The sequence below is a fragment of the Suricata suricatta genome, chromosome 14 (genome assembly GCF_006229205.1).
Source record: "Suricata suricatta isolate VVHF042 chromosome 14, meerkat_22Aug2017_6uvM2_HiC, whole genome shotgun sequence".
In the NCBI taxonomy this organism is placed as follows: Eukaryota; Metazoa; Chordata; class Mammalia; order Carnivora; family Herpestidae; genus Suricata; species Suricata suricatta.
In genome coordinates, this window is record NC_043713.1 from 38,173,574 (window position 1) to 38,193,623 (window position 20,050).

Here is a 20,050-nt window from a genome sequence, read left to right on the forward strand (position 1 = left end):
CTAGGAGGAGAGATCTCAGTGGGCAAGAACCTAAACTATTTGCCTGTTTTATAATTGTTCAAGTCCCACTGGCTAAAGCAAAGTACATAATCAATCCCTTTGTTAGTGCAGTAGAGTATTAGACTGGATGTGGATGACATGAGACATGAATTTGGGGGGAAATTTATGTAGCAGTTAATCTGTTGGTATATTGACAACATGATTCACAACTCATCCAATTGCAGACTGTAATCACCAAGTCCCAAAAGTTTCATCTATGATGGTATAATACAGAGAGAGGTCCATGATAATATGTTCTGCAATAGATACAATGTGGATGATGTTCTCTGGGTGCAGCTTCTTTTGATCTAGAGATCTGTGAATTAAAATGATGTTAAGTACTGCTCCTGCACACTTAGCAAACAATGGTGAACCAGGGACAAAATTGTCACAATAAATAGTGTTATTCAAAAGGGGAGAAATGAAAGACACAAAACTTTCACTGATGCCTATAATTCTGAAATTTATGAGGGCACATGGTATTAGGTCTACCACATCTGAGTCTAAGCAGTGTGTCTTGATTAGCACCCAGTTCTGCTTCCTGGGGATAATTTTCTAATGTGTGGTTCTCTTTGTCCTTTTGCTTTACTCTCTGAGCTCTTGGTTCTGAGAGATATTTGGATTTCCATAAATAGACCTGAGTCGCTATCTGAAACTTTTTTTTTTTTTTTGTATTAGTAAGTTCAGGCTACCATAAAAAAAATTACCACAGGCTGGAAGAATTAAACAACAGAAGTTTATTTTCTCACAGTGCTGGAAACTTGAAGTCCAAAATCAAGGTGTTGTCACAGTTTGTATTGAGGATTCTCTTCCTGGCTTTCACACTGTTCTTACATGGCCTTTCTTCTGTGCCCATATGTTGAGAGAGAGCAAGCCTTGGTGTTTTTTGTCTTATAAGAATACCAGTTTTATTGAATTAGGACTCTATCCTATGACATATTTTAACTTTAATTATCCCCCAAAGAGTCCTATCTCTAAATACAGTCACATTGGAGATTAGGACTTCAACATATGAATTTTAGTAGGACACAATTTTGTTCATAACACTGATATAAATTAGAAGTTTCTCTGCATTTTGAATCTTTTGTATTTTAGTCGAAAATGTTACAATTCCCCTAAGAACTTTGGGGATTCATATTAATTTGATTGGGTTTAAACACCTCATAACTTAAAAGCCATGGTCATATTTTTTCTTTAACATTATTTCCATTCTTTTAATTAGGTTATTTTTATGTTCTTCTAAATGGTTCTAAACAACAATTTTGTTGTTGAGTTGTAAGACTTCTTTATATATTTGGATAGTAGACCCTAATCAGATATAGGATTTGGAGGCATTTCCCCCCATTATATAGGTTGTGTTTCACTTTCTTGATAATGTCCCTTGATGTACAAAGTTTTAAATTTTGATAAATTTAAGTTTATCCTTTTGTTTTTATTGTTCTTTATGTTTTTAGTGTCATATTTAATAGTTCATTCCAAAATCCCAGGTCATGAAGATTTACTTCTTTGTTTTCTTGCAAGATGAGTTTTATGGTGTTAGCACTTACATTTAAGCCTCTTATATATTTTGCACATAGGAGGCATGTATATTCTTGGGGTGAAAGATAAGAAAATGGAGGATTAAAATGGCCCCATCTCATCCTTTATACCTTCTTCCATTAATAGGTAAACCCTATTCTCACAGCCTTTAAACACAGACTGGATTTGGGATTTGTTTTGAACAAGAGACATGTCTGAAGAAATATCCATTTTTAAGCAAAGTCTTAAGAGGTCTTGAAGCCTGTGCATCACTCTCTTGCTCCCATAAGCTTCCTATGTAAATAGGCCTAATTAATACAGCTTCCCTGAGGATGAATGACCCATGTAGAGAGAGGGGCCCATTGTGCAGTCAGCAGAAACCACCAGACTTGTGAGTGAGGCTCTCTAGAACTACCGTTCCTAGTCAAGCTGCCAGATGACTAATGAGTTTGTGGTCACATTGGTTGCCTTCAGACAAGACCAAGAGCCCACCCTGCTACACCTAGTTTACATGGTAACTCATAATTATGAGCAAAGAAAATGGGATTGTTTTTAGCCTCTAAGTTTCAGAGTAGTTCATTATGCAGGAGTAATTGAATATAACCACTCTGTATAGTCTTGGAAATGAAAGTTTTGATCACTTTCACCTGTTGGAAAAATACTATTCCTGTGTTGTTGGGGTATTTTGTTTTCAGGCTTTCTTCCCACTTCGGTAGATACTTTAGTCAGTCTTTATGGTTCTGTCCATGTTTACAGCCACAGGCCATTGGAAATAGTGGTGCTCCTGACCTATGTCTTCTTCTGCCTCTATTTTCCTCATGGGTGATTCCATTTGAATTTATGTCATTTATACACTGTATTCTTAGATTAAATTGAGATTTCCAGCTCAAATTTTACTTTTTTTTTCTAGGACTCCTATACCCAGTGCCCATTGAACATCTTTTTATATATGTCTTTAGAGCATCTCAATTTTGAAACACACACACACATATATATATATATATATATATATATATATATATATATACACACACACACACACACACATATGTATGTTATTAGGGCATATATATGTGTGTGTGTATATATATATATATATATTGCACCTTTTTCCATTCATCATCAGTCAATGGACATTTGGGCTATGCATAATTTGGCTGTTGTTGATAAGTAAATCAGGGTGCATGTGCCCTTTGAATCAGTATATTTGTATCCTTTGGGAAATACCTATTAGTGCAGTCGCTGTGAATACCTAGGAGTAAACCTAACCAAGGATGTAAAAGACCTATATGATGAAAACTATAGAAAACTTATGAAAGAGATTGAAGAAGACACCAAGAAATGGAAAAACATTCCCTGTTCATGGATCAGAAGAATAAACATTGTGAAAATGTCATTACTACCCAAAGCAATCTACACAGTCAATGCAATCCCCATCAAAATTGCACCAACATTCTTCTCTAAGCTAGTGCAATGCTGTGTTGTAGAGTAGTTCTATTCTTAACTTTTGAGGAACCTCCATACTGTTTTCCAGAGTCACTGCACCAATTTGTTTTCCATGAACAGTATAGGAGGGTTCCCCTTTATCTACTCCTCGCCAACACCAGTTGTTTCTTACGTTGTTACTTTCGGTCATTCTGACAGGTATGAGGTGGTATCTCTTCATAGTTTTGATTTGTACTTCTTTGATGATGAGTGATGTTGAGCATCTTTTCATGTGTCTGTTAGTTATCTGGATGTCTTCTTTAGAAAAGTGTCTATTCATGTCTTCTGCCCATTTCTTAACTGAATTATTTGTTTTTTTGGGTATTGAGCTTGATAAGTTCTTTATGTATTTTGGATACTAACCCTGTATCACATGTCATTTGCACATAATATTCTCCCATTCCATGGGCTGCCTTTTAGTTTTGTTGATTGTTTCCTTTGCTGTGCAGAACCTTTTTATCTTGATGGAGTCCTAACAGTTCATTTTTGCTTTTGTTTCTCTTGCATCCAAATATGTGTCTAGTAAGAAGTGAAAGAGGTTGAAGTCAAAGAGGTTGCTGCCTGTGTTGCTCTCTAGGATTTTGATGGTTTCCTGTCTCACATTGAGATCTTCTATCCATTTCGAATTTATTTTTGCATATGGTATAAGAAAACGGTCCAGCTTCATTCTTTTGCATGTTACTGTCCAGTTTTCCCAACACCATTTGTTGAAGAGACCTGTCTTTTTTCCATTGGATATTTTTTCCTGCTTTGTTGAAAGTGTGTTGACTGTATAGTTGTGGGACCATTTCTGAGTTTCCTATTCTGTTGCATTAATCTATGTGTCTGTTTTTGTTCTAGTACCATACTATCTTGATGACTGCAGCTTTGTAATATACCTTGAAATCTGGGACTGTGATGCTTCCAGCTTTAATTTTCTACAAGATTGCTTTGGCTATTCAGGTCTTTTCTGGTTCCATACAAATTTTAGGATTGTATTTCTAGCTTTGTGAAAAATGCTGGTGGTATTTTGATAGGAATTGTATTAAATGGGTAGATTACTTTGGGTAGTATAGACATTTTAACAATATTTGTTCTTTGAACCCATGAGTATGGAATGTTTTTCTATTTCTTTGTGTCCTCTTCAATTTATTTCATCAGTTTTCTATAGTTTTCAGAATACAGGTATTTTACCTCTTTGGTTGGATTTATTCTTTTGTGTCTTATGGTTTTTGGTGCAACTGTAAATAGGATTGATTCCTTGATTTTGCTTCCTGCTGCTTCATTATTGGTGTATAGGTATGCCACAGATTTTTGTATGTTGACTTTGTATCTTGTGACTGCTGAATTTATGTATCAATTCCTTAAATAAATACACTTGAATGCATGGGTTCAGGAATAATTTTTAAAGTTATTTCAAATTTTGCAGAAGGCTGCTTTTTAAACATGGGGCGGATGTACTTTTTTTTAAAAAAACCTTTGAATTTGGCATATTATTTGATAAACATTGCCCATGTTTTCAAGATGATTTGGACTCGAGTAGGTTAACTATAGGAAACTCCAAATCTATTGCAAATTCAATGGTATGAGTATTCTTTCCAGATGAAAGTTGGTCACAGCTGTGGAAAATAGTATTCAGTATTAGTATTCCACATCTACAAATATTTTATAATAAAAAGGAGATTCCCACCATAAAGTTATTTTTTCTTAATGTTTAGAATGGAAAATAGAATGTTATATGAACACTTTGTCTTCAAACTTTAAATACCATTTAAATATATACAAAATTTGGTAATACTTTTTAATAGAAATATGAAGTTAAATAACCAGGTCAGTTAGAGTGTCATATATATCAAGAAGTTTGTGGGCAATGTGGTTTAGAGCCCAAAGCAAATAAAGTTTTTGATTTCCTTGTAATGTGTTAATTTTTAAATGTCCAATATGACATTTTTAGTACCCTCCCACTTTTGTTTCTCTTGCTTTTTGAAAAAGAAAGAAATAAAAAATGTATGGAATTTGGTGGTTTGTTGGGTAAAATTGGTTAAATGTTAATTATAGTCAGTGTTTCTAAATATCTAAAATATTTACAGCAGTACGTGAAATTCTAAGCTTAATTTTAACAGGAATTTTATTAAAAATAATTTATCAACTTCAAGAGATTTCTAAAACTTTTCTAAGTCTTTCAGATAAGTAATTATGGATATAAAATTCCAAAGTTTTCTGTGGTATTGTAGGCCTGCCCTTTGTTAACCATTGAAGTATCAAAGTTATTTGAATACTAGGTACGTCCAGTTTTGCCTTCTCATATTAGATCAAAGACTGATTAAAATATTTTTCTTTTGCTTCATCACTTACATCAACAAAAATATTGCTATGGTAAGGTTTTCATAGATTATCCTAAAATATTTGTACCAAATTTAACTCTATTTTTAAAAAAATGTAGGTAACCTATTTGTATACATCATTTTCTGTTGTGCTACAAAAGATTAAATTGATAGCATTAAGCATTACATACTTGTTGAGGAATTTAACATTTTTGAATAATTATGTCACAATTATTAAAGAGCCTCTTAACCAATTTCTTCCTGACTTTCTTGTGACACTTCAACTTCAAGCGGTTTCTCAGGACTATTATATAAATAAATCAGTCTGTTGGTAGGTTTCTGCAGTATGCAGGGCTGTGTGTTACCAGTTAAACCAAGGAATAATATTTTCCTAATGATTGATTAGTTTAGGATCTAATAATACACTCACTGAATGTTCATTCTCTGCACCTTTATCATTTGCCATTGTTTTTTGGGTTTATTTGGATTTTCTTACTGACCTGTAAGAACAGGTTGCAGTCTTGAATTTGCTGTATGTGTTTTAAACTTATTCTCTCAGTTTGACTTGTCTTTTTACTTTATGATATCCTTTAGTTAAAATAAGTTTTTAATTTTAATATACTTACATCTTTCATTTCCTCTTTAAGTGCTTTGTATCTTATTTATGAACTCTCTCCATAGTGCAATCATGAAAGTTTGTCTTTTATTTCTTCTAAAATTTTAACATTTTTTTTTGCTTGAGATTTAATTGTTTAACAATGTGCATTATATTTTTTGTGTGAAGATACAAAGAATGAATATGTAGTTATTTTAATTTGTAAAAATAGAGAACATTCTTGTTTTCAACATCAGCTTTTTTGTAAAATCCAGTCATTTCTTAGAAATCAGTTATACAACATCTATCATATATCAAGTTTTTATGATTATATCTAACTCCCATCAGTCCACTGGTTAATTTTACCTCTCTATTATAGTACCTCATTCTACTAAACATTCTTCATAATATGGGTTTTTGAAGTTTATTTAGAGAGAGAGAGGGAGACAGAGAGGGAGTGCATGAGCGGGGGAGGAATAGAGAGAGAGAGGGAGAGAGAGAATCCCAAACAGGAAGGACTCCATCTCACCAACTGTGAGATCATGACCTAAGCCAAAATAAAGAGCCATCTAGATGCCCCTGTAATATGTTTTAATATCTGGTATGGTAGTTCCCTCTTTTTTTCCATCCTTATATTTCTTTGGCTGCTCTTGGTACATATAAATTTTAGAATAAGCTTGTCATATTACATGCAAAACCCACTGGGATTTCAAACAACTGCATTCATCAGGTTTTTGTTAATTATGTAGATGAATTTAGTCTCTTCAGAATTTTTTTTAGATTTCATCAAATCTGTTATGCTGTTAGCACAAGAAACTTTCAGCAGTTTTGCAAAGACTGAAACTAGTTTAGAGGAGAGGATTAAGTAGGTGGTAATGAGGGAGATGGGAAATCGATAAAAACCTGATGTTAAGTGATTGGTTCTTTTACATATTAATATACATATAGTATTTATTTAACATATATCTGCGTATGTAATTGTATGTGCGTGTACATATCATAGATATGGCTAAATATATAAAGATCAGTTAGCACACACAAATAGAGCATCCTATGCTTTCTCCCCATTTGTATTTCATTTTCTATTAATTGCCATTCATATGGTTTTCCCAGTTTTTTTCTTGCTTGTTATTTTTTACATATGTGCAGAAGTATAGAAAAATATCTATATTCTTTTATGTTGGCTATAATTTTTTTCTGCTTGTAGTAATTTTTAACCTATTTGCGGTACTCTTTCATAGAGAAATTTATATGTAAAACCAATCCATTATCTGACAAATTTTGTATTATTTAACAAAATTTTCCTGATATCAAGATTATTAAAATGTTTTATTATTTCAGTACTTTTTTTTTTTACATTTGGCTTCTTTAAATCTGAAGTCTATTACCGTATGGCATAAGGCACATACTTTTCCTCTTCCAAATAATTATTTAAATTTTCCAATATCATTATTAACTTGTCCATCTCCCTTCTTTCGAAGTGTAAATTTTATAGAAAACTAAATTCTCATCTCTATAGGTAATGCAATTATTACATATTTTAGTCTTTTCATATTTGGATAACAACATTTCTTTTTTTAATTTTTTATGTTTATGTACTTATTTATTTTATTTTTTTAATGTTTTATTTATTTTTGATACAGAGAGACAGAGCATGAGAGGGTGAGGGGCAGAGAGAGAGGGAGTCACAGAATCTGAAGCAGGCTCCAGGCTCTGAGCTGTCAGCACAGAGCCCAATGTGGGGCTCAAAATCACGAACCACGAGATTCTGACCTGAGCTGAAGTGAGATGCTCAACCAGCTGAGCCTTCTATAACAACCGGTGCCTATACAGGCGCTCCGTGCATAACAACATTCCTATATGAAATTTCATCTTCCTATTCTTTAATATTGTGGAGAAATATACATATGCCTTGGATTTATTATTACATTCTTTTTTGTTCATTCCAGTGTTTCTGTTATATCTTAAGTAAATTTTCTTATTTCTTATGCTCTAATCTTTCCTTAAATATTTGTATACTCTTTTTTGTTTTTCTGTATTTATAAATAATGGACCAGACTGATTACTGGTTGTGAACATAAGTTTTTTTTGCTGTTGTTGTTGTTGCTGCTGTTATTTGCTTTTTAGCAGCTGTCAATGTCTGCTTGCATCAAAGGCTTTTATCCAGTATATACAAAATTATAGTGGAGCTCCTTGTAAATAGGAATATGATTAGGCAACAAAGTTGAGAGACTCTTTTTTACTTAATAAGCACTGAAATTGTTGTAGCACCTTAGAGTATTTTCACTCGCTGGCGAATCAGCCTTTTTTTCCCCTTCCCATCTGTTTGTTTCTATGTGAGATTCTGCTAGTGATGTAGGCTCTGTTTTGTTTCTCTCTGGAACCCCAACTTCCATTCTTAGACAGCCTCTCTGTCGCAGGCAGATCTTGGGTGGCTAGAGAGTTCTCATGTCAGTGACTAGAAGGAATCTTGTCAGCCATGTATACTGGGTTCTCAGAATGGAAGGCAGTAAGACTCGTCTGCTTCACCGCAGGAGGGCCTGCATTTATTTACTTTGATTATCACCTGCGTCTTCTCACATGCTGCGAATTTTTCATGAGCTCCAGAGAAGCCCTTTCACCTCCCCTGAAGTGGTCTTCCTTTTTCTCTTCTGAGTTATATTTTTCTTTGCTCTATTTTCACCAGCAGTCTCACCTGATTTCTTTCTATTTCTGGGAATTATTCTAAAGCATATCTTCCAGTGATTTCATTAGCAAACATATATATTTTTCTCCAGAAATATTGGTACAACATGGGAATTGAAAAGAAATAATCGTGTATAACCAACCTAACATCTGGAATTAAAGACTATCTAGGAAACTCATACAATTATGACCATGTATCTTTTGGTTTTAGTGATTTGTGTCCCTCACAGTGCAAGATACTCTTAGAATATGTCTGTAGAACATGACTCCTACCCTGGAGTTTATAGTCTAAAAGAAGGACACTATAGAAAATGAAATATTTGTTCTTTTAAAAAATTTTTAAATGTTTTATTTATTTTTGATACAGAGAGAGAGAGACGGAGTGTGAGAGGGGGAGGGGCAGAGAGAGAAGGAGACACAGAACTGGAAGCAGGCTCCAGGCTCTGAGCTAGCTGTCAGCACAGAGCCCGACGAGGGGCTGGAACCCACGAATGTGAGATCTGACCTGAGCCGAAGTCGGAGGCGTAACCGACTGAGCCACCCAGGCGCCCCAGAAAACTAAATATTTGTGAACTTACCTATAGTTATGTGTTTTCCACTCTTTGATAAAATATTACAGTTCAGTGGATATACACTTATTATATGCAAAGTCTTTCGGGGGCAAGTTGTATTGAACTGGCCTTTGATGAAGGAGTAAAGATTTAGAAGATGAAAGGTGAGAACAACTGGGGGGGTAATAATGCAAGGACTACGTAGAAGAAGTAGAATACTTGGTTTAGAAATAACAGTACAGTTTGACCAAATATAACAGAGCATGTGAAGTGGAGCATTACAGTCTTATTATTTAGTTCAAGTATAAGTTTACTCTTCTTTTTTGAAGTATTTAAAATTTGATTTTTATTGAGATCGTTTATTTTGACAGTTTGAAACTTCTCGTGAAGAATGGTAAGCTCCTTTCATTCTTATTAAATTGTTTTTATGTTCAAATTTTAATGATTAATGTGCTGTAGATGAGTTTTACTTCCAAAGAACCAGAAAATTAAAAACAGAATTTTTTTGGTATTAAAATGAATTTTGAAAACATAAGAAATAGGATGTCACTGCAAATGGCAGAATAGGGATCGCCAGGGCTCTGCCCCACCGCAAAGAAATGTTGGCAAAAATTGGTCAAAATCAACTTTTGTAGAATTCTGAATTTAGTCAAAAACGACAGCCAGGGGACGAGTTAATGAAGAGTCTGTGGCATTGCATTAAGAGCACTGTGGCACTTTACACTGCCCGCTTGCCCGCAGGTCAGTGGTGCCGTGAAGGGAGCAGCCTGTCCCTGCGGTGTAGGTCGCTAGTGCCAGAGCAAACAGTGTGGACCTTATTCTCAAAGAATTGTGTTACAGCGTTTTGACCTGTCTGATGACTTCTTGAGGAGGCAGCACAAAGCCTTGTCTCTGTTTAGCCTGACTTGGGGCAATCACTCAGCTGGAGGCACTCAGGCAGTCTTTACTGAAAGCGTTTAAAGGCGTGTACTGGCCAGTGCTGTCTGAGGCCGTGAGTAACAGTGGGCACAAGCGTTAGCCAGACCAAAATGCCTAGGAAGGAAGAGGTCGGCAAAAGGGATGCACGGAGGAAACAGGGTTCTTCAAAGCTGCCATATATACTGGAGCGTTCAGAAGTGCACGCCTCTGACCAGTGCCAGATTCTCGTTCGGGGAAGGTCCAAGATGACCCTGGTCATTTACTTCTGGCTGACCTGTAGGATCAGTGCAGGTGAGAATTGAAGGTAGAAGCAGTGTTGTAAACAGCCTGGATAAGTATTAAGGGAACACAGAGCCCATCTGCTAAGGCTGGGAGGATATTTTTTTTTCTTTTCCTTTTCCTTTTCCATTTTTCTTCATTTTTCCTTTTCATTTTTCTTTCTTTTCTTTTTTTGACATTTTTGATTTACGATAATTTGGACAAAACATAAGTTTACCAGTAAGCTACTGAAACTTCTAGTTCCACAGCCACACATGACAAAGAATATAGAAATTACAAAATGTTTTTTGAAGAACTACTACTAAACAGAGAAAGAATAACAACCCACAGCAAACAGCAACAACAATCTCCAAGGAGGAAAGGTTATCTTACTTATATTTTACATCAAGCTATTTAGGATGTCGAGTTTCCTACAAAAATTATGAAGCAGGCAAAGTAAAGAAAGAAAGTTTATGCCATTAACACGGGGGTAAAGAGAAGTTTTTAAAGAATGGTCCTGAGAAAGCTTAGACATTGGATTTATTGGACAATAGCTAAATGAACAATCTTAAATATTCTCAAACAGATAAAGGAAACTATGGATAAAGAATTAAAACCAGGAGACTTAATGTCTCAACAAATTAAGATCATCAATAGAGAAATAGAAATTATAAAAAAAGAACCAAGTAGATACTGTGGACCTGAAAAGTCCAGTAACTGAAATGAAAAATTAATTACAGATGTTCATCAACAGATTTGAGCAGTCAGAGGAAAGAATCAGTGAACTCGAAAATAGGTCAATTGAGATTATTCACGCTGAGGAGCAGAACGACAAAGGAATGAAGTAAAATGAACAGAGCCTAACAGATGTGAGGGACACTGCCACAAATATAAATATACACATAATGAGAGTGCAAGAGTAACAGGGAAGAGAAAAAGGAAGAGAAAGAATATTTAAAGAAATTTGGCTAAAAATCCCCAAATTCAGAAAGATGTGAATTTATACTTTTACTAAATTTAGTGGACTCTAAGCAGGATAAACTCAGATATCCACATGTTCTGGTTAAATCATTGAAAGCCCGGGACAAACAGTATCTTAAGAATAGCAAGAGAGAAGTGACTCATCATGAATAAGGGATCCTCAATAAAAAGAACAGTCGATTTCTCATCAGAAATTATGGAGGCCAGAGGCATGATACATTTAAAGTGCTGGAAGAAAAACCACAACTGCCAAACAAGAATTTTGAATCTTCAAAAATATCCTTCAATAATAAGGAAGAAAGTAAGATATTTCCAGATAAACAAAAATTTGAGGGACTCCATCTCTAGCAGACCTTTCTATTAGAAATCCTAAAGGTAGTCTTTAGGCAGAAATCAAAGGACACTAGACAGTAACTTGAAGCCATATGAAGAAGTAAAGAACAGTGAGGTAGCTACAAAGATATATATAAAAGTCAATATGAATGCATTTTTATTTTGCATCTCTTTTATTGTCCTATATAATTTTTGAGATAAATGGATAAAAGCATAAATCTATATTAATAGGCACACAGGGCACCTGGGTGGCTCATTCATTTGAGCATCCAACTCTTGATTTCAGCTCAGGTCATGATTCCAGGGTTTTGGGATCAAGTCCCACATTGGGCTCCACACTGAGTGTGAAGCCTGCTTAAGATTCTCTACTTTCTCTTTCTCTTTCCCTCTGCCCCTCTCCCCTGTTCACACTCTCACTCTCTTTCAAATTAGAGTGTGTGTTTGTGTGTGTGTATACGTGCATGTGTTTAGGCACACAGTGTGTAAATGTGTAATTTGTAAAAATGACACCTAAAGGGAGGGAGCAGAAGGAACAGAGGTTTTTTTGTTTGTTTTGTTTTGTTTTGTTTTTAATACTACTGAATCTACATTGATTTTAATTCAAACTTAATTTTTATGAAGTTAAGGTGTTAATTGTAATTGCCAGTGAACCACTAAGAAAAATTCTAAAAAATAAAAACACCAACACAAATCCAATAAAGAAACTAAATACACTAAAAAAAAATCAACTAACCACAGAATAAAGCAATTATGGAGAAATTAGAGCATGAAAAATATTTAAGTATTATAGAAAACAAATAGCAAAATGGAAAAGGGGTCCTTTTTAAAGTTTATTTACTTTCAGATAAAAGTTAGAAGACAAAGAATAATTGACATCTTGATAAAGAAGTCATTTCATCAAGAATATATAAAAATTATTATACACCCCCAAAACATAACCAAAAAATTTCTGAAGTTAAACTGACAGAAATAAAGTGAAAAATATACCGTTCTGTAAGAAGAGTTTGAGACTCCAGTATGCCTACTTTCAATAATGGTTAAAAGAACTAAAAAAAAAATCAGTAATGATACAGTCTTGAACAGCACTAGGACAATCTAGGCCTAACAGATTTATATAATACATACTACCCAATAGCAGTAGAAAACACACTCTTCATGTTGATATTAAACATTATTCAGCATAGATCATATGTTAAGCCACCTAACAAATGTCAATAGAATAAAAAAAAGGCTGAAATCATACAAAGTGTCCTTTCTGACCCAATAGAATGAAACTAGAAATCAATAACAGAAAGAAATCTAGGAAATCCATATACATGTAGATTTTTTAAAACATGCTTAAAAAAATCTCGATCAGTCAAGGCTATAATCACAGAATAAATTAGGAAATACTTTGAATTGAATGAAAATGAAAACACAGTGTATCAAAACCTATGGGATGCAGGGGAAACAGTGTTCCAAGGGCACTTGATAGCCATAAGTGCTAACATTAAAAATGAAGATTTGAATACAGTAATCTAATTCTGTATCTTACAGAACTAGAAAAGAATGAATGTGCTAAAGCTAACAAAAGAAAGGAAATAATAAAGATTAGTGCAATGATAACAAGACAAGAATAAAAAACAGTTAATAGTATCAATAAAAAGTTGTTTCTTTGAAAAGATCAGGCAATTTCACAAACCTTTGAATAGACTGACAAAGGAGAAAAAGACTCGATTTATTAAAATAAAAAAATTAGGGACATTACTAGAGACCTCACAGAAATAAAAAGGGTTATAATACTATGAACAATTGATAATACTATGAACAACAAATTTAAATAACTAGGATGAAATAGACACATTCCTAGGAACACATAAACTAACGAAACTGATTCAGAGGTAGGAAATCTAAACAGATTTGTAAGAAGTAGATAAATCAGCAATCAAAAATCTCCCAATCCAGGATCAAATGGCTTCACTGGTAAATTCTACTAAACATTGAAAGAAGAATTAATACCAGTGCTTCTCAAACTCTTCCAAAAAATGGAAGAGAAGGAAATACTTTTCAACTCATTCTATGAGGCTAGCATTGTCCTGATACTACTCCAGATAAGGACATCACAAGAAAAAGAAATGTAGACGAATGACTTTATGAATATGTATGCAAAAATCTTCAAAAAAATACTAGCAACCTGAACCTAGCAACATAATAATATAATTATATGTCATGATCAAGTGAGATTCTCTCCCAGCAAGCATAAGGGTGGTTCAAAATAACAGAACTAATCATAATGTACAATATATCCACAGTAATGGATATATATGGGAGGCAAACCCATATGAACATCTCAATTAATGTAGAAAATATGTGGTAAAGTCCAGTACCTTTTCATGATGGAAATACTCCAAAAAAAAAAAAAGAAACAGGTTGGGAATCATGATAAAGTTCATTTAAGAAAAACTCTCAACTGCCATTATACTCAATGTTTAAGACAAGATTTTTCAACCTAAAATCGGGATCAACACAAGGATGCCTGTTCTTGCCACTTTTTTTTCAACAGTGGAAACCTCAGACATTGATGGTGGAAATGTCAAATGGTTTAGCCACTTTGAAAAAATAGTTTTGGTGGTTCCTCAAAAAGTTAAACCTGGAGTGACCACATGACCCAGCAATTCTACTCTGAGGTATGTACAGAAAAGATTTCAAAAGAACAGGTATTCAAACAAAATTTTGTGTGCGATGTTCATATCATCAGTATTCACAATAGCCAAAAGGTGGAAAAAGCCTCAGATTTTTCAATGGAGTAATATAGAAATAAAGAGTGGTATATCTATAGAGTGGAATATTATTCAACCACAAAAAGTAATAAAGTTTTGATGCATGCTGCAACATGGATAAACTTCTAAACCATTATGCAAAATTAAAGAAGCCAAACACAAAAAGTGGCCTATTGTCTGAGTCCATTTATATTAAATATGCCTAGCAGATAAATTCATAGAGATGGGACACACTGGCCCTTGACAAGGGCTGGTGGGGAAGGGCAAGGCGGGAGATTGCTTAATAAATAAGAGGCTGCTCTTTTGAGGTGAAGAAAATGTTTTACCACTAGATGGGGATGATGATTGCACAACATTGAATATAGTAAATTCCATTATAATTTACAATTCCAAATGGTTAATTTTATGTGATGTGACTTTTGCCTCAATTAAAATATATATATATATGTATATATATAGGAATTAAAGTAAACCTTGGTCCAAAAATTAACTGAATTTTAGAATAATATACACAAAAATAGGTTCAATTATATGTAATAAGTTAGTATATCATGTAATTGGTATTATAAGCCAGTAGGGAGAGCATTATTTACTAATAGATGCTGGGACAATTATTTTTCTATCTTTATTTTTTATTTGAGTATAGTTGACACACGATGTTACATTAGTTTGAAGTGTATAATGTACTGATTCAACATTTTTTAAAGTAAACAAGCAAGAAAAAATACATTATTTAAAACACATATTTAAAAATGAAATTAAAACTATAGGAAAAATATAATGAATACTGACCTGACCTCGTATTAAACAGACTTTTTAAAATAAATTGTGGACCAAGGAGATACATAGTATGCAGTTATCAGATATATTACACAGTAGTCAAATATACAGGAAACAATATCATGTAACTAAAGCAGCATATAATATTTTATGACTAATTTTATAAAAATTGAAATATCATTAGAATACTATATTCTATGTTATATTTTAAAAGAGTGAACTAATATGGGTTTAATATGGGTTATTTTATATTTTGTTTTTTGGTATGTATTAACTTCCTTTAATTTGTAATACTTATTTCATAAGAAAAATAATAATTTAATAAAGGTAACCCCTGTCTTTATTGTTGATACTGTTTTTCTTATTACTTTTATCCGAGGAAAAATACTTCTTTTTAAATACAATGAAAAGTAGTCTGGATTCTAGAATTGGTTCAAATTCTCTGTATATTCTCTCTGTATTAGCCAATATATAAAACTTTACCTAGAAAACTTCTTTAGAAAATAAATAACATATTAATTTGAACATTTCACAAACACCTTATAATTTCAAATCTGAAATAGCAGTTTTGGTTTTGTAATTGATATTTGTGTCCCAGAAACTGCTAAACTCTGAAGTCAGAGAAATAGTTCTCAAATTATTCTCAGTAAACCTCCCTTTTTCTGATAAAACACTCTCCAGGACACACCAATTTCTCTTTTTTTTTTTCCCAAGTTTATTTATTTATTTTGAGAGAGATCAAGAGCACAGCCTGGGGAAGGGCAGAGAGAGGGAGAGAGAGAAGCCTTACCAGGCTCTGAGCTGTCAGCACAGAGTCTGATGCAGGGTTTAATCTCATGAACCATGCGTTTATGATCTGAGCTGAAATCAAGAGTCAGATGCTTACAGATGCTTAACCAACCAAGCCACTCAGGTGCCTTTTCCAATTGCATTAAAAAAAAAACTGTTTTAACATCCTCTGAAATATTTTCAGGTCATTTGTAACAAATTTTAAATTTTTATTTACCATGAATTATAAAATCCATTATGTATCAGAATTTTGCTATATTGCTCACCTGGATAGTAGCGTTAGCATGCCTAATAAGTTTCACCAGGAACATTTAAAGTTTAACGTAGGAGAATCACCTAGGATTTGTTATACTAATGTTAAGTACAACAGTTCTTTATTAATGGGTTGCTTCTTTCCCTTTATAGAGGAGCACAACTTCTTCCACAAAAGAGTGGAAGGAAGACGGGAGTCTTGCTACACCAGTGAAAGAAGTCAAACCAGAAGAAAGAGGTAAAATCATACCTCATACTTAGATGAGTGAAATTGTATTTAAAAGCTCATTGACTTTTCATTTAACATATTTTTGGTTATCACAGTAATCATTTTAAAAGTTTTATAATTCTTGTGAATAACTAATAGAGGAAAGAGCCTTCTTAAACAACAGAACTCAACAAATATTTATTGCCATATACTGGGCTAAGTCTTAAGTAAGTAGTGATCCCTTCCCACCTCTCCAGAAGCTAACTGTAATTCAGGGCTGTCCACTAGAACTTTCTGGGATAATCAAAGTGTTCTCTGTTTCCACCATCCAGTAGAGTAGCTACTAGCTACATATAGCTGTTAAGCACCTGAAATGTAGCTAGGGAGACTGAGGAATTCAACTTTTTGGTTTAATCTTAATTTATGTTAAATGTAAATAGTCACATATGGTTCATGGCTACCATACTGGGCATGGAGGTTCTGTGTGTGTGTGTATGGGTATATATGTATATATATAAAGATTAGTATCTTGTCACAGTTTACAAAATGTGTAACAATTTATATACTGGAATAACATTGTGTTAAAATTACTTCAACATATTTGATTTTTTTTTTTGAGAGAGAGAAAGCATGCATGCATGAACATGCACACATGAGCAATGGAGGGACAGAGGAGGAGGGAGAGAGAGAATCTTAAGAAGTTCCATGGCTAACCAAGAGTCCTACATGGGGCTTGACCTCATGACCTAAGCTGAAATCAAGAATTGAACGGTTAATGGACTGAGCCACCTAGGCACTCCTCTAGTTTTAATACTATATTGAACATCTCTTCCTACCGTCACCACAACTATTTGTTAAATATCTTACTTTCATGAGAGATAACTAATGAATTCAGGACTTTCTTTAATGTTTACTTTTGAGAGAGAGACAGACAGACAGAGTGTGAGCAGGGAAAGAGCAGAGAGAGAGGGAGACAGAATCTGAAGCAGGCTCCAGGCTCAGAGCTGCCAGCACAGAGCCCAATATGGGGCTTGAACTTGTGAACTGTGAGATCATGACCTGAGTTGAAGTTGGAGGCTTAACCAACTGAGCCACCCAGGCACCCCTGATTTCAGAACTTTAAAAAAAAAAGTGTTTATTTTGAGAGAGAGAGAGCACGAGAGCAGGGGAGGAGCAGAGGGAGAGACAGAGACAGAGAGAGAGAGAGACAGAGAGACAGAAAGAGAATCCCAGGCAGGTTCCATGCTGTCAGTGCATAGCCAGATGTAGGGCTTGAACCCACGAACTGTGAGATCATGACCTGAGTCGAAATTGAGACTCAGCTGCTTAATGGACTGAACCACCCAAGCACCTCATGAATTCAGGACTTTTTAAAAGTACTAATAACCTTGCTTTTCAAAACTCTCATTCATAGTGAAGCTCTGTGTTTACTGTTTCCATTGCATTATTTATATCTACACTGAAGAACAAAAGCCTCATTTATTACTTCTTAGTTTTTCACATGACAAACGCTATAAGAAAAGATTAATATATCAGTGACCACAACATAACAGTGAAACAGCTATGTTTATTGTAAACTCACACATTTGATTCCAGAGTATGAGATAGTATCAAGTTGAGGAAGATTTATTGTAATTAGGTGTTTGTACTAAAAAAAATTGCAAGTGGTTGCTCACTTAGTATGAAACAGTAAAACCAATTGAAATGGTATTCTAGAAAAACATTGAGAGGTACGTTCAATACAATGAATTGGAGGCATCTCAGTTTATAAACAGCGTTTATTTAAGGATGCTATCATAGAAACAATACAAAAGGCATCTTGTACAAACATGATAGACATGTTTGGCAAAACATATTTATATTGCATGAGATGGGCTCTAATTTTACATGACATTAATTTCACCATAACAATTTTTCAGACGGAAATCTTGTTATAGGAATTAAATATATCATAAGTTGGCTAGAGAACATAGTGTTCACTGTGTATGTTGTCATTAAAAAAAAAACAGAAAAACCTCAGACACTTAAGTATATAAAGTATCCAGGATGTGGTAGAATTTGAAAGGAGAAAACAATAAACCAAACTAGGGACCAAATAAAGGGCCAGTCCATGAAAAGCTACTTTTTATGCATTACAAATAAGAAACCTGTTTCTCAAGAATTCTTTTTAGGCAGCATGCCAGATTTCTTTAACATGTCTTCTAGGGTAGAGGTAGAAACTGTGTGACCACTGAGCTTGCACTTCTAACCAATGTATAATAGTGTCCAGTAGCCAAGAAATATTGCTTTATTGTCCAAAGTAAAACAAAATAAAACCGAGGTCTATTAGTTGTTTTTTTTTTAATCCAGTTTTGCTGTTTTTCCTCTAGCCTAAGCTCTTTGAGGCTTTGCCTTTCTTGACACTTTGTGTTTGTTTATATCTTCTTGTCTTGTCACATTTTGGCAAAAGTCACTGTTTACAAGTATAAATGTCACCCGAGCGGAAACCATATCCATCTTCCTTACCGCTCTATCTCTGGGGAGAGAGCATATTGCCTAGAACATAACAGGCTCTACACGTTTCTGGTATAAATAGATGAATGAATACCCATGTTAATCATTCTGTTAACATTAAACTGTATCATTTCAGAGGTTTGAACCAGGAATCACAAATATATCTCATTACAGGAGTTAATTTGTGTCATATCAGTATAAATAGACTTTGGAAGTGATGGATTCCTGGCCAGGCTAACTAGGGATGTTGTCTGATAAAGAAAAAAGTGTCTTGTTTCTAGGAACCATCTGAGGATTTTCAGTCTTTATCTGATGTCATCATCAGATAAACACAAGCATAATTTAAAAATAAAGCTCTTTAATATATCTTGTGAATAAAACAGTCTTTCCTTAGGTAAAATATTATACATGAAGCTCTTGCTTTAGATTTAGCTATTCTAATTATTTTATAAAATGTTCACTTAAAATCTGTCTTCAAAGGTTATAATTAATGTTATGATTCTATTATAAATGAGCTGTCTTTAAAAGGCTAATTCATGTTTCTAAAATTCTCTTGGTAAACCTATAAATATTAAAAAGAATAATATGATAGTATCTGTGTCCACCTAGTTTATAGGCCTATTAACAAATGTGAATATATATTTCTATTTTAAGATGAAATGTGTCCAGAATTAAAACAGGAAATGAAAACATTGGTATCAGAGGCCATTCGTCTCATTAAAAGCCTAGAAACTGACCGTGCAGAAGCTGAAGAAGCTTTAAAACAACAAAAGTCCAGAAAGAATGCGATTCACATAAAAATTGATTCGTGGTCAATCTGGAGACTCCAAGAAATCCCACTAGCTGTGCAGAAAGGTAATAATAAGGATTTATTCATAGTGCTATTCACTTTATTCAAGAGGCATGGATAATCAATTGAAGCTCGGGGAAAAAAATCAACAGTGGCCATATTAGTTTGTATCTAAATTAGTATAATTCTGAGAGATGCTACCGATGATAATGCTGATTTCAGTTACATAACTGGGACTGCACTGAGCAAACCTGGACCTTCCCTGGTTTGGTGTTTGTTGGAAATTCCATAGTATTTATAGTATTCAGACGTT

At 34.0% G+C, this 20,050-nt stretch overlaps 1 protein-coding gene across 4 annotated transcripts in view; it reads left to right on the top strand.

Moving 5' to 3' along the window:
- Positions 1 to 20,050, top strand: part of CCDC178 (coiled-coil domain containing 178) — a 294,180-nt gene that overhangs the window by 52,661 nt on the left and 221,469 nt on the right. For all 4 annotated transcript variants that reach the window (XR_003902446.1, XM_029921892.1, XM_029921893.1 and 1 more), the window contains exons 4-5: positions 16,400 to 16,484; positions 19,602 to 19,802. Coding sequence is in view for 3 of the 4 variants with exons in the window: in XM_029921892.1 (XP_029777752.1) it covers positions 16,400 to 16,484; positions 19,602 to 19,802 (286 nt within the window). In the remaining variant the exon portion in view is untranslated. The remainder of the gene's footprint in view (positions 1 to 16,399; positions 16,485 to 19,601; positions 19,803 to 20,050) is intronic.